This window comes from Marmota monax, unplaced genomic scaffold (genome assembly GCF_021218885.2).
Source record: "Marmota monax isolate L192 unplaced genomic scaffold, Marmota_monax_Labrador192_F-V1.1 WCK01_AAM20220418_F8-fsc00345, whole genome shotgun sequence".
NCBI classification, from domain to species: domain Eukaryota; kingdom Metazoa; phylum Chordata; class Mammalia; order Rodentia; family Sciuridae; genus Marmota; species Marmota monax.
The window spans coordinates 157,467-172,131 of record NW_026694478.1 but is presented as its reverse complement, the minus strand read 5'-3'; the positions used below and the strand labels follow the sequence as shown (position 1 = coordinate 172,131).

Here is a 14,665-nt window from a genome sequence, read left to right as displayed (position 1 = left end):
GGATAGGTGTTGTCAAAACCATTATTTTACAGTTGAGGAAACTGAAGCCCAGAGAAGGCAAGCAGCTTGCCCAAGTTTACACAGATGTGGAGTTAACAGAAAGGGGACTCAAACTCCTAATATCCAGGAGTTCATAATAGAAAATATAATTTCCATAGTCAAAAAGCACATAATTTAAGTTTCACATTGATGTAACTGATGTAGCTTGTTAGTTATTATACCACAAATTTATTTACTTTACTATTTATCTTTTTTTCATTCATATTATACAGCATGCTTCTAAAACAATAAATAGGAATTTTTAAAATCAGTTTTTACAGTTTGAAATTTTCCAAGAATTGTTCTAATTTTTTTAATAAATTAGTTAATCTCTAGTTTTCTAATATTCTGATGTAATTATCTTTCAATATTTTTGTGCAGATACATTATTGAAACACAATTTGACAGAGCTTTGAGATACATATTATTACTTATTTGTTCTTTAATGAAATAGTCACTTTACAATTATGTTTAGGCCAAGCAAGAAATAGTTTATATTCCATGGGTTGTAAAGTTAAATTTTGAATTTATAATCATGAAAGTGTCATGTTAATAAAAGTATGTTAGCTTACAATATAAAATATACTCCACATAATCTTGTTGTATAAATGAAAATAACTAGTTAAGTTATACCTGAAATATTTGTGGCCGCATCACCTTTCTAAAACTAAAAACTTTGGAACTTACAACTCAGAATTTATCCTCATCCATCATGCAACTGACACCATTTGTAGGAATTTAATTCTTCTATATAGTCTAAGTAGCTGAATCCTCCAAACAATGTTTTCTTCTTATGGGTCTGCAGTTTAACTTATTTCACAAAAGGATAAAATAAATTTTATTTTTAATGCTTCTTGTGAGTTAATATAACTAAAATTAGTAAAGGAACAAGAAAAAGAACTGACAACTTTTGACCCAGTTAACACTGGTAAAATTCTATGAACAGACTACTGGAACACTTTCAACCTTTAGTTACATTTCCACATATAAGTCACATAAATGTGTAAGGTATAAGAAAATATTAAGGAACATTTGCAGTCTTAATTTTGTAATGCAATTATTTATACTTTGCTAAGGTGAACAAAACCCCTCAATATTTCATAAGCAATTTGATAACTAATATGAGTTCACTTATCCCTTTTGTAATTTATCAGCTGAGCCCAAAGAAAGGTATAAATAAAGAAAATGACATAAGACTCAAGTATTTAAAAACAGAGGAAGAGAGAAGGGACATTACTATATCTTGTCATCAACATACTTTCTTTGATTTTATATCTTTTTCATTTCTGCCTTCTTAAAATGTTGTTCCCCAAAATGTTTCTGTTTCCACAAATTGTTGTTACTTTCAAATACTCCAGCCACTGTAGACCTTATGATGTTAATTATAGATCGGCAGCAAAGAGAATAGAAATAGTAAGTATTAAAAATTTTTTGATATGGAAAATTTCTATAATTATGAATCACCTACACCAGGTGCTACAGTATAATTAATCAGCAATGTCAAAATTTTATTTACATATTTATGATTATAATAACCCTGCTACCTCAAATATTATTCCTTTTGAAATGTTCTTGTTTTGGGGTATCTTATATTACAACTTTCTATTTACCAAATTTGGGGGCAATTATAGTTGGCATGTGGGAAAATGGGTGAAAAGTCAACTTTTAATGAAGTGGATACTCACTCTGACCGGTCCTGTCCTTTCCAATAGACCGCGAGTCTCCCAGAAGTTACTCATCCACTTTGACTGACTTGGGGAGAAGTACGCCAAGAGAAAGAAGAGCAACTCCAGAAAAAGAGGTAGTTGGTGAATTAGCGCTGTAGTCTCTTCTCCCATGACCTACTTGATAAAGCACTTGCCAGCCACACTTACATCCAAAACCAATAAAGAACTCAGACTGAATCATGAAAATAACAAACTAGAAAGTTTTCCTGGGAGCCTGAAATAAGACTACAACAGTTTGCATTCTGACCCTAGCTGCAGTTCTTCCCTGGTTGTGACCAGCTTTGGCAGTGAGGCCTCCCTGGGTCTTGAGCTGACACTCATAAAGTAACAGTTGAGGTCTGAAAGAGCCCTGAACTGAGCTGCCTTGTGGAATGAGGGGGTTTCCTATGCACCATTTCCTGGCCTACTAGATCTAGGAGGCAGCCCTAGGTCAGCTGTGTTGCAAATCAATAATGACCACATAAATCATTCTTTGCTGGCTTACTTTGTTGGAGAGGATCCCTGTTGGGGAGGGGGGGACAAATGAAAAAAAAAAAAAAAACCCTTAATCAACTAGTTCTAATGACACTGCTCTTGGGAACAATGTACCAACTGATTCTTTGTCCATGGCTCAGCCAGGGCTAGAGCTCTTGCTCCTAACTGCCCTGGAGACAGGTGGACTTGATGGAAACTGAAAGCTGGTCTTAGACTGGCAGCCACTGCAGAACTTACAAATATCTGATATAGTCCAGCACTGTGAATCCTTGTGAAGTCAGGAATTGCCTGAGTTTCCTGAAGTTTGTTAGAATCACAGGGAAAGAGAATAGAAGGAAAGGATTATTGGTTACTGGGGAAGAAGCCAGTGTTGCTAATGATACGGTACAGGATGACTCAGGTAGATTCCAGGGGTCCAAAGTTTCAGGCTGGGCACAGGTCAGAGCACATCATGACTAAAAGATGAACAGCTGGTTGAGTGTGCTGAAGGATTCCTGAACCCTTCTGGAGACACAGGATGATTGTGACTCTACTTTCAACCACTAACTAACCTCTCCATGATAATTGGGCTAATATTTCTTGGCTAACATGTTAATTAGCAGTAAAAGGGGTGATGACTTCCTTCATGTCTTTTGGTCCTTTTATTATGATTCAAAGTTTCTTCAGTCCATAGTGACCTGCCACAGTGATCCCAGGAAAAACCTTTGCAATAGCTAAAGTTACACCTAGGTCAGGATCTTCTGTGGGCGTCTTATTATCCTATTATCACATTAATTTACCATAGTTCCTAATTTGAAATAAGACAGTGAAGAGGCCAGCTATTATATTGCTCTTATAACTTAAATCTAAATGCAGAACTAATGGATTTATTTGTAAATTGCATATAGGATGTACATCACATATGTTTAATCATTCCTTGAGGTTTTATATTGCATGTGAAACTATTCTCTTACAGGAAATCCGAATTTTTAAGTTGGTGCTAACTGTTTACCATTCTTTTCAGAAATTGCCTGCTAAAGCTGTTTATGATTTTAAGGCTCAGACATCTAAGTAAGTCAAATAAGTGTTCTTCGTATGATTTAAGTTGTCTTTAATTTATGCTAGTAAGAGATAAATGTTGAAATGGGATGTGAAACAAGCAAGACCTGATTCCCATTTCCAAAATCCACTAATTAATTGGTTCCTTCAGAATTATTAATTGCATTGTAATTTTCCTATGATTTATATCATTTCAAAAGCATTTCTTAAGTTATAAGTGAAGTCCGGGAATTTGCAAAGAAAATCCTCACCTAACAGAGCTTGACAGATTTTTTACACCTGGGAATTTTATTTACAAAATACAGATCTAATGAGGGTGTGGGTCTTAAGAATAATTGCTGTGCATCAAGGAAAAGACCATTTAAACATCTCTCTTCCAGGGAGTTGTCATTTAAGAAAGGAGATACTGTCTACATCCTCAGGAAAATTGATCAAAATTGGTATGAGGGAGAGCACCATGGAAGAGTGGGCATTTTTCCAATCTCATACGTGGAGGTGGGTCCTTCTCCCTTCCCTCCTTGAGGGTAGAGGTTTCACCGGTCACCATAAATTCAGGAATAAATTACTCTTTTTCTTTATAGAAACTCATACCTCCTGAAAAAGCACAGCCTGCAAGACCACCACCCCCAGCCCAGCCAGGAGAGATTGGAGAAGCTATAGCCAAATACAATTTCAATGCAGACACCAACGTGGAGCTCTCACTGAGAAAGGTAACCCAGATATTTTCTTTATAGGAGCCTTGGCAAAGATTGTATATTCTTAAAACTGAAATAGGTTATTTTCTTCCTTAGATATTTTTGTGTTGTCTCCATTTTCTGTAAGAAATTCTTGAGACGGCCTAGAGTCAGTGTCCTTCCAGAGGCACCACCCTGTAGGATACAGAACTCTCATATTCCTTCTGTGACTTAGTCTGGGAAGCAGGGACCCAAATCCTCTTCAGGGGGTGGGTGCATCTCTGAATATCAAGAAGTTATACATGCAGGACTTCAAAAGGAGAAAGCACTCTAATACACATCAAAATATTCTGTCACCTTATTATTCAATTTTTTAAATGTGTCCAATACTTATTTTTCTCCATCTTCAAATCGAGGATGACCCTCAAGATCCTTCCTTTCTGGGAGAAACTCTTTTTCAAGAGTCATCTCTGGGGTTAGGGTTGTGGCTCAGGGGTAGAATGCTTGCCTAGCTAGCACACGTGAGGCACTGGTTCAATCCTCAGCACCACATTTAAAAAAAAAATGAAGAGCCATCTATGCTTCTTTGACATGCTTCCTTGACATCTTCTCTGGGCCTGATCCAAATTTCTCTAGCAACCTACCAATACTGAAGTCTCTTCTTAACATTATCTCTTTTCACTTGCCACTCCACATAGTTGAGAATGTTAAATGAACTATTTTTATTATTTGCTGGACAATGACATACATGTGTTTGAGGTGACCACTTCTTCATACAATACAGAGAAATAGTAGTATTAATCAGAATGGTCTGGAACCTCCCAGGCCTGCTGGGTGGAATCCTGCTCCAGATGCAATGAAGTTCTGGGCCTGGGAGAACCTCATTTCATTCTCTCATTTCAGTCCTAATTCTGCATCATCAGCTGATTCTCTGCTAGCCTCCCAGCATTACATGTACTGTATTATCTTCAGTTTCTTATTTTAAAAAAAGGCTTTCTAAGTACATCTCATAGCTCACATGATAGCCTGGTGACTGCGTGTTCTTGATGTATTAGAAAATCAGGGCAATATTAAGACTTGGGGAGATTCATTTTTCATCATTAAGTTCTACTCATTGATGGTAGGACATGTTAAATAAACCATCCAGCACTTTGACAAAAAGAGAACCTTTAATTACGTAGCACTTGAAGTATGGCTTCCTACTGTCCTGAAGCTATTTAACCAATGTCACTTCCACCACTCTTTCAGATGCAGTTGTCTAAACTTCTGTATGTGCAGATGCAGGTTTGTGGCTTAACAGTAGCCTGCCTACTTAGTTCTGGGCCATGTGTGGTTTTGAGACAAAATTTAAATTAGGATCGATGGCATTGGCTTGGTCACTGCAGGAAGAGCAATCATGAATGTAGACAGTTCTATCACTGCACAAGCCAAAGACTCTATTCAAATATTTAAGGCCCAGTATGGCGTGGCCACCAGTCAGAAAGGATGCTGGCATGACACAGTCCTGACACAGCCGGGTGATTTCAGTCCTGGCCACAGCTGTGGATATTCTAGGGTTCTCTCTTTGCCCCTGTCTTTTGCATTCACTCTTTGTCCCTACTTAGGACACATAGAGTAAAGAAGAAAAATGGTGTGCTATTCTACTTTATCCCTTCCTGAGGACAATTTCTGCAACCCATTCCAGACATACTTTCTGAAACTTTTCCTGAAGAAGCTCATTCCTTTGAATTTGACAAAGATAGCATGCTGCTACTGTCATTAAAACATTACCTTTAAATTAGTCTGCTTTTTGAAATAACTCATTGCACACAGTACCAGTATGAAACATATATAAGCGTATCCACAACCACCAAGCATCCTTAGGGAAGATTCTAAGTTATGAATGGATGGTTTAGTTGCATGAATGTCAATAATTTGTTTTTTTCTAGTAAGACCTTTCTTGCATTCCCCTAATTAAGCAAAACCTAGAAGTTTAAAACTTTCCCAAGTGTAAAACTTGTTAATTAAGAAACAATAGCAGTTATGCATTTAATATTTTTGCGTGTCTATTTATAATGCATTTTCTTAATGTTCATTACAGGGAGATAGAATTATTCTTCTTAAAAGAGTTGATCAAAACTGGTATGAAGGTAAAATTCCAGGAACCAACAGACAAGGCATCTTCCCTGTTTCCTATGTAGAAGTCATCAAGAAGAATACAAAAGGTGCTGCGGAATACCCTGACCCTCCAATACCCCACAGCTATTCTAGTGATAGAATCCACAGCTTAAGTTCCAATAAGGTAAGAAGATATTCTGTCATATGAATGAATATTCGGTCATTTTAAATTTGGGAGCTGGGAGTAAGATAACTAGTATGTGATTTTAGGACATTAGATCAGACTATCACATCCATTGCAAAGATGGGATTTATGTACTCTGATTCCACACATGTGAGTGCCATTTAATCTTTCTCAAATAGGTGCTAGCATAAAGGGTTAATGCTTGCTTTTTGCTAATTTTGTTTTCAAGTTAAAATGTTGAAAGAGAAAACATTAGTATCATAAAACCTTGTATGATATTTATCTATATTTCTTATATATATTCTTAAACTTTATTTTTTCTGAAGTTTGATTTTATATAAATATAAATTTTGTATCATATGATACATTATTTTATATGCAGATACAATTACAATTTATATATATAAATATTTATTAACATATACAACATAAAATTCCATGTATATCCCAAGATGGTGTATCTCAAGAACATATGGTTATTAGATTGACAAAAATCTCATTCAAATCTTTATAGAAAAAGAACGAAGTAATTCTTTTAAAAATTAGAGACTGTAATTTGGCTTATTAGTTTGAATAAAAATGTTGTAGATTATTAGAAGTCTTCAAATTTATTCATTAGTTTGGGGGCAAGTATATGCCAATTCTACTATTTCCTTTGAGCTAGTAGCTGAAGATTATTATCTATCTCCATATGCAATTTATTTTTTTAGTTTCTCTTTTAGTTGTACATACTTTTAGGGTTCATTTTGACACAATTATATGAGTGTGGAATATCAATATGCAATTTAAAAGAGACTCTACTTCCTGAATTCGTTAACAAGTAAAAGCTGTCCTCCTACTGTCTTTACTCACAATGTGAATTTTTTTCTTATTTTTCTGTTGAAATATAATGTATTCTTCTTTATGGATGGTAATTTGGGGTTTCTTTCTCCTTTTAATTGACTTCAAAATATAAACTTTTCAATTGCCAAAGAATTGTTTCCAAAATACTGTTAAATACTTGCCAACATTTTCAAAAATTATTGTTACATAATTTATTGTTTTGCTTGAGATCAAGGCTAGGATGTAGAAAAGTAAACCATCTAGAGTTAGCAAAATAAAACAGCATATCAGCCATTATGAAATCGTGAAGTATATGCAATGCAGGATCATTTCAAGGTCATGTCCCCAGAAACTTAAACTACTCCTGAAAAAAGAGACTTAGGAGAATTTTAAATAAGTAAGTGATAGAATGTGTTCTTAAGAAACACCTTCTTTTAAAGGTCTAAAGGTAGGCATTTTACTCATGGTAATCCCCTTTAAAGATTGGGTTTCAGTTGTGGGTAATTACTCTCAATTCTATGTTCTTGGACAATAGTATAGCTTGGTACTATCCAGTTTTGTTTGATTGTGAGGTTTTCCAGAATCTTCCTGAGTATATTTATTTTACCACTTAGGACTTAGCATTTAGAGATCAACATTCTTACTTCAGTAGTTCTTACTGATAAAGAGAAAAGATAAGAATCTCTATTCAAATATTTGCCTTATCCACCATCAGTGAATTTAACAAAACTGCCAGATAAATCGCAAGCAATTGTACTTTTAAATAAAATTGTATAAGGAAGAAAATCATGTACCTATACAGGCCTATTTAAAATTAAAGAACTTCCATGTCCCCTAATTAATGATAACAATATAATATTTTAGATTATAATGTTTTAATCTTTGTGAATATGATTTAAATTGGTATTTTCCATTTTTTCTATAATACCAAGTTTTAAATAGAGGAGTACACAAATTTCATTAATAACTAATTAGTTTATTCTCATTGCTGGGAACAAAAACATTGAAAGTTTATGTCCATAATTTGAAAGAAATACTTACTGGTTTCATTTCAACTGGGGATCCATGCTATGATATTACTGGCTTTATGGAGGAAAATTCCCAATAGCGTTGCACTGAGTTATTTTCAGGAAGAGAAATGTTAGATATTTTCAAATGATGAGACTCAAAGTAATGTCACATCTTTTATTTTCTAACTGATATTTGCAAATAGGAGCTCATTAATGATTTTCAAATCACCCTTTGACAATTTTAAATGATGTTTCTTGACATAGTATCTCTACCTTAGGGGAGACTCAAATGTAAGTTGATATTATTTCTGATATTTTCGCTTTTAGTACAATAGAATCCCATTAGAAAGAAAGCAGAATACTTGTATGACTTTTGTATTATGGGTACATTTTTGTGATATAGGTATTCTGAAATACCTAACAACTTTTGATATAACCAAGTCCATGGTACAGCTAAGCACTTTTAACTGTTTACTTATAAATAGATGACTATGGTCATAATGGCACTTATAATAGTAGTAGCAGATAGCAATAGTAATAGTGGTGTAATGTAGTATAATGATAGTAATGATGATAAGGAATTTAAAGATCCTTCTTTCTCACCCAAATAATAATCCTATCCATAAAAGAGAGTCAGAAGTAGTTATCTTTAATTATTGTGAGTTTCAAAGACTTTCAAAATCTAATTATTAAAAACTTTTGTTATATATACTAAAGACCATAAAATAGAACTCTAAACAATAAATGAACTTCTATAGACTCTCAAATAAGACTTAGGTAATTTATATGTTGTTGAAAATTCAGCATCTGTGGGTTGGGGGTGTAGTTCAGTAGTAGAGCACTTAAAATTCAACACCTACAGGGCTTAACAGGAATGTATTTCCACACAGTTCGCATGTACAGGCTCACTTTATATCAAGTGCTAAGCAGCTTAGAGTACCCTGTAATAACATGCTCAGATGAGTTTTATGAGACTTTGTGCCATTTTTGGTACTCCTTGATGAAACGACATCATATTTCTTTTTTTTTAAAGAAAAACTAAATAAATTCATCTAATGTCCCATTCCTATTATAAGCCACAGAAATCAAAAGTTAGGTGGGAGTTTGATGTGTACTTACACATACTAAGGCCTAAGGTCCTAGAGTCCTTGCTGCATGTGTGAAGTATTGTCCTGAACAATCGACTAGAAAGTGCATCTCCAGAATCTTTCTTGAAATTTTTTTTTCCAAACAAGTCATCTACTTGGAAAGCACTAAAGCATCAGAATCTCTCAAAGCTTTTATATGTATAGCATATAGCACGTTTTCTTGTCCATCTCAGATAGATCAATGTATGAGACATTGCTAAGCAAGAACTTCTAGAACTATTTTTCATGAACTTGCACAAAAATTCAAATTTACCATTTTGTTTAAATATCCAAAATACATCAGTAATATTAAGATATATATACATTAAGATTAAGCTTCATAAATTATACTCCCTTGGGCTTATATAAAATGTCAAGCCTCGGAGGCAGAATAGGAGACAAGCAGAAGTTTATTCCATTAGCATCTTCTTCTTTTCTGTGTAAACAGTTACTTTGGATATTTTTTTAAATTTGAAGCAGTAGTTATATGAATTCAATTTATTCTGGTTATGAGTTTCTGTTCTTGAAACGTATTTTTGGAACTTATTCATTTAGAAATGTGTTCATGTGTAATGGTCCATAATACTTCATGTGATGTATCATAATGACCTTGAAAACATGAATAAGGAAGTCTTGAGAGTTCAAAAGATTGGGCAATGCCTAAGGAAGCAAGAACAGTAGATAAACTTAAGGAATAAAACACACAAAAAACCCCTTAGCTGTTGGTTCTCATTTTACATTAACATTTTCCACAATAACTTTGAATCATAGTTTAAAAGACTGAATATCATCTAAATGAAGTACACTATTAAATTAAATCTCTTAAAGGTTTTGATGTCTGTCCTCATACTCTCTATGACCACTTTATCTTCTCAGGTAACACAATCTTTTCCAAAACTAGTAGTGTTTTATTGTTCAAGTTGCTTTCTTAAGTTAGCATAAATGGATTGTATGTATTTAAATTTCAAGACAATTTCTTCTAATCTAGGTATATTCCAAATATCTTAAATCCATGTCCATGTTACAACATAGACTAATTTTTATATTCATTACCATACCTTTCCTGCATTTCTCTGTCTCTATGTTCTTATTCATTATTATTATTTTATTTGCCTATTTTTTTAACTTTATAATCCCTGCTCATTTCTAAGTTGGCTTCCAGCGAAACTGCCCTTCCTCCCATGCACAAAGCTTCACCTGGCTCAGACAAAGGAGCCTTCCAGAGAAATGGCCAGGAGTGGTTGTCCCCGACAGAGGGGTGTCCACCAGCAAACTCTTTGTCCCCAACACCATCTTCTTTTCTGGACAACTTCTTGGATGAATTAGAAAAGTTTAGCGCTCTAACCTTACCAGGTGACCAAGCCAAACCAAATGGCCTGGAGGAGATCATCCTTGAAATTAAGGAGGAGCCTCCTGTCCTCCTTCCATTGCCTTCAGCATCCCTAGCTGCTGACTCACGTCACTCTCTGTCACCTTTCTCCCACTTGAGCGTGACCCCAGTTGCAGCCCAGCCTTACAGTACAATGCCACTTCAGGATCCCATAAAGACCACTGGAGACAAGTTTGCAGATCGGAAGAAAATGAAAAGAGGCTTTTCAGACCCTGAAAGGGTTCTTGAAGTACTGGGTGATAAATTTGTGTCCTCTGCATGTACCAATGTGGGTTCCTTGCCTGAAACCCTCCCTGTCATTGGAGAGGAAGATGAGGAAATCTGTGAGGGGGTTGTGTCAGGCATCCAGAGGTGGCCAACAGAATCTCAAGAACAAGGTGTCTTGTGGTGTGGCCATGATGGCACAGAGGTGACACCAGAGCTGCACATTGAAGAGGAGGAAGAGAAGGAGAAACTTGGCTGCTTAAAATATCCAGTAGGCATCCCCACAGATCCTAGGATCTCTAAGGAAGACAGCAAAGCAGCAAAATCCAGTCATGAGGTATTTAACTTTGCCTAACAACCCAAAAACTAACCAGGCTTACTGCACTGAGCTAGGATAGTTAATTACATTAGTAAATACCTACTGATTTCATTACAAAGAGAACAAGCACTGTGTGAGTCAGGGTGGAAGAATGAATGAAAACACTCCATATTTTACTAAAATGGTGCAAATATATAATTCCAGCACCAGATTATTTCTTTATGAGTATAAATTCACATTTTAAAAGTCTTTTTAGGGGCTGGGGTTGTGGCTCAGCGGTAGAGTACTTGCCTCGCACATAGGGGACCCTGGGTTCAATCCTCAGCACCACATAAAAATAAATAAATAAAAATAAAGGTATTGTCCAACTACAACTAAAAATACATATTTTTAAAAAGTCTTTGTAATATGTAACTTTTATAATTTTCCAAGTTTAATAACAATAGCTAATGTTGAAGCTCTTACTGTCAGACAGTTTTCTAAACATTCTACATCTTTAATTTTTGAAACCCAGTGAGATGGGAAATATTATTATCTGCACTATATAGATGAGAAAGCGAATGCAAAGACAGATCATCCCAATTCCAAGATGAAAGAACAGTAGACCACATCTCTCATAGGATGGCACTTTGCAAAAAAGTAAAATAACATAAAATATAACTTTATATTTTATAATAATATAAAATAAATAAAAAGACAAATAGTCCTTCCATCATTTTTTTACTTTTCTGGAGAGGTCGTTGTCCTCAAGTTGGTAACTACTTAAGAATTATGTTCCGCAACTTCTTCATACAAACAAAGGATATCAACCAACAGCGTTAATCACAAAGAGAAAATTCCCTAAAATATTCATGTGTACACTTTTCTCTCTTTTTAAAAAATAAATTAAATGTGTATTCTGCTAGTAAAAAATAAAGTATAATTACTTGCAAGTACTGAAACTATAAAATAAAAAGAAAGGTTCATAATATGCTTCTATGCCAATCATTTTTTTCATGATTCCTCTATTTCCAAAATAAAAACTCTTCCATGCTTACCTTTGCATAAAACAGACACACTACTTCATCAATCACAGAGAGCATTCACTAAGTTAAACATGTTTCTAAGGGAGTTACTTAATAACTAATTTTCCCTTCAATATAATCAGTATTAAGATGTTTTTAGGTAAGTGGCTCAATTCACAGGCTATCTGCCTGCTGCAAACAGTACACCAGGCTTGGCATATGCCTTATGGGGGGAGCCCAGTAGCCAGTTCACATCACACAGAGAGATCATCACTTCCCTTGTTTCATAACAAAGTGATACTTAGAGTTTGTGACCTACTCTCCAAACAAGTTACAAAGGGTCATTACAGGGTCGTAGATAAGTTTTTGTCTTCACATGTAATAGAAGCTTTCAAATAAACATGAAATGGTAGAATACATACGTTATCTCCTCACCCCCAATTTAAACCAATTATACCCATTGGGACTTTTGAATCAAATTCAAAAGAAAAAGCACAAAGCAAGAATTTATCATAAATATCACTTCCCAGGATAACTTTAAAATTAATTTCAGTTTGGAAAATATTCTTTAAAGACTTTGCAGCCTCATTCTGGATATGTGAATAATCACGTCTTGTTTTTCCTCAATCTTTAAGCCACCTTCATTTTCTTCGGGAGATGGAGCATCTACACCTTTTCCCAGCCATCTGCCTTCCTCCCCTTCATTCCATTCTCCCTTGGCCTCTGTTTCTGACCTGGTCTCTACACTTTCTCAGCCTACCCAGCCCTACTCTCCTCTCCTCCCTAAATATTCTTATCAACAGGAAATAAGTTCACCAAAATTAAAGGTAACTGCATCTTGAGTCTTGAGTGTGGCTTACTGCATGTTTTTAAATGAACTCAAGTAGATGTATGCATTTAGAATCTGTGGCATCTTACAAGCTCTAAAAAGTTATATAAGTACTGATTGCTAACTTTTAACATGATAGCATGGCCTCTGTTCAAAAATTTAAGTTATATCTTCATAGTAACTAGACCCAGGTTGAAGAGAAAAACAAACTAAAATTTATATCATCATAAAAAACAATCATTAGATTTTTTTATTGGGAGTCAGCTTGAGAACCATCCCATTCAAAGGTGTAAGCTTTGTGCCTGTTATTCTCTCCCACTTCCTAGTAAATTCATTACCTCCCATCATTTCCCTCCCACCCATCAGCAGGAACAGCAGAGCCTAAGAGCAGAATGGTGTTTTGTCATCTACTGTCTTGAGCCGAGACCTTTCACAAAGGTGGAGTAAATGGGGATGTAGGTAGGATGAGTCTACTGTTGCAGCTGACAAAGCATCCATCTCTGACACCTGCAGGCTGGCAACTCTGTTGGTATTGAACTCTTCCTTAAGATCATATTTTTAAAATTTTTTAACAAAATTAATGACTGGCCTTGGAAAGAGGTAATGATCATCACAACATGAAATCAGTCCATCACAGAAAAGATTTGCTTCTATGCTCAGAAAGATCCTGAAATATTTCCCTTTTGGCAAAGGTGACAGATTTCAAATTAGAACTCATCCTCATATTTAGTCTTTTGAACATGAAATGGGGGTCTCTGCAGATGAAAGTTAAAACTTTGGTAGAGCCAAGTTTTTATGTTAGGGAACTCCAACACCTGAACAGTGCCATTTATACAATCTTCAACATCTATGTTATCACATCCCTCCACCAGAACAGTCCATTTATGTGAATTCACTTAGGTGTGGAAGGAACTTTTCAAAACTGAAATACTTAAAAGACTATTTGCTCTTTGTTCTTAGAGATTTTACCGTTACTGGCAGAAAATAATTAGAAAAAAAAATTAAGCACTATAATGCCACTTTATATAATGTCTCAGGCTAAGAATTTATTTCCCTTGCTTTCTGTGGTTTTAATTTTAAAGCCAGTGTATTTAATACTTGCCTTTTAGTACTAATTCATCAGGCCTTTAAGCTTTATCAGTAAGTGAAAGAATAACCTTAGAATCTGAGTTCTCAAACTTAGAGACCAGACAGAGGACTCAACCTTGTAGCATCAAGGACAAAACTAAAATTTAGAAAGTTTTATTCTCCTGCAAGAACCTAGTCCATCTCATAAATTCTTCAGGTCCCAGATGCTTATAGAATGATATGAGAGAATAGAGGTATCAAAAGAATACTTTAATAACTATATAAAATAACCAACTCCAGAGAAAATGTAAATGTTTTTTCTATAAGATTTTATCTTACATTGGGGAGCAAATCTTGATATTTAATCTCCCATTGAGTTTTTTTTAAAAAACCTTGTAAGTCTATTTTCCTACTCATAGAAAGAATATAAGTTGGCTGAAGTTATTCATGCTGAGTAAATATAAATACAAATTGAATCAACTCTGAATTTTTATACTCATTGCAAAGAAAGAAACCTAGCACTGAAATCAAAGAGAAAAGACCATTTTAATAATCTTAATAAGTACAGCAGAGAATGCATGAAATAATTGCAATAACATTTTTATCAACCCCTATCAGCCATTGTTCAGCCTATGTTAATTCAATGTCATTTTATTCTT

The 14,665-nt window shown here is 34.8% G+C and overlaps 1 protein-coding gene across 14 annotated transcripts in view; it reads left to right on the top strand.

Annotated features, from left to right (window-relative positions):
• Positions 1 to 14,665, top strand: part of Sorbs2 (sorbin and SH3 domain containing 2) — a 202,563-nt gene that overhangs the window by 172,635 nt on the left and 15,263 nt on the right. For 10 of the 14 annotated variants that reach the window (XM_058571174.1, XM_058571175.1, XM_058571176.1 and 7 more), the window contains 5 exons: positions 1,752 to 1,840; positions 3,244 to 3,290; positions 3,659 to 3,773; positions 3,860 to 3,988; positions 6,033 to 6,233. In XM_058571174.1, coding sequence (XP_058427157.1) covers positions 1,752 to 1,840; positions 3,244 to 3,290; positions 3,659 to 3,773; positions 3,860 to 3,988; positions 6,033 to 6,233 — 581 coding nt within the window. Of the gene's footprint in view, positions 1 to 1,751; positions 1,841 to 3,243; positions 3,291 to 3,658; positions 3,774 to 3,859; positions 3,989 to 6,032; positions 6,234 to 10,343; positions 11,124 to 12,744; positions 12,937 to 14,665 lie in introns of all 14 variants that reach the window. The other 4 variants (XM_058571172.1, XM_058571171.1, XM_058571173.1 and 1 more) reach the window with 1 other exon arrangement.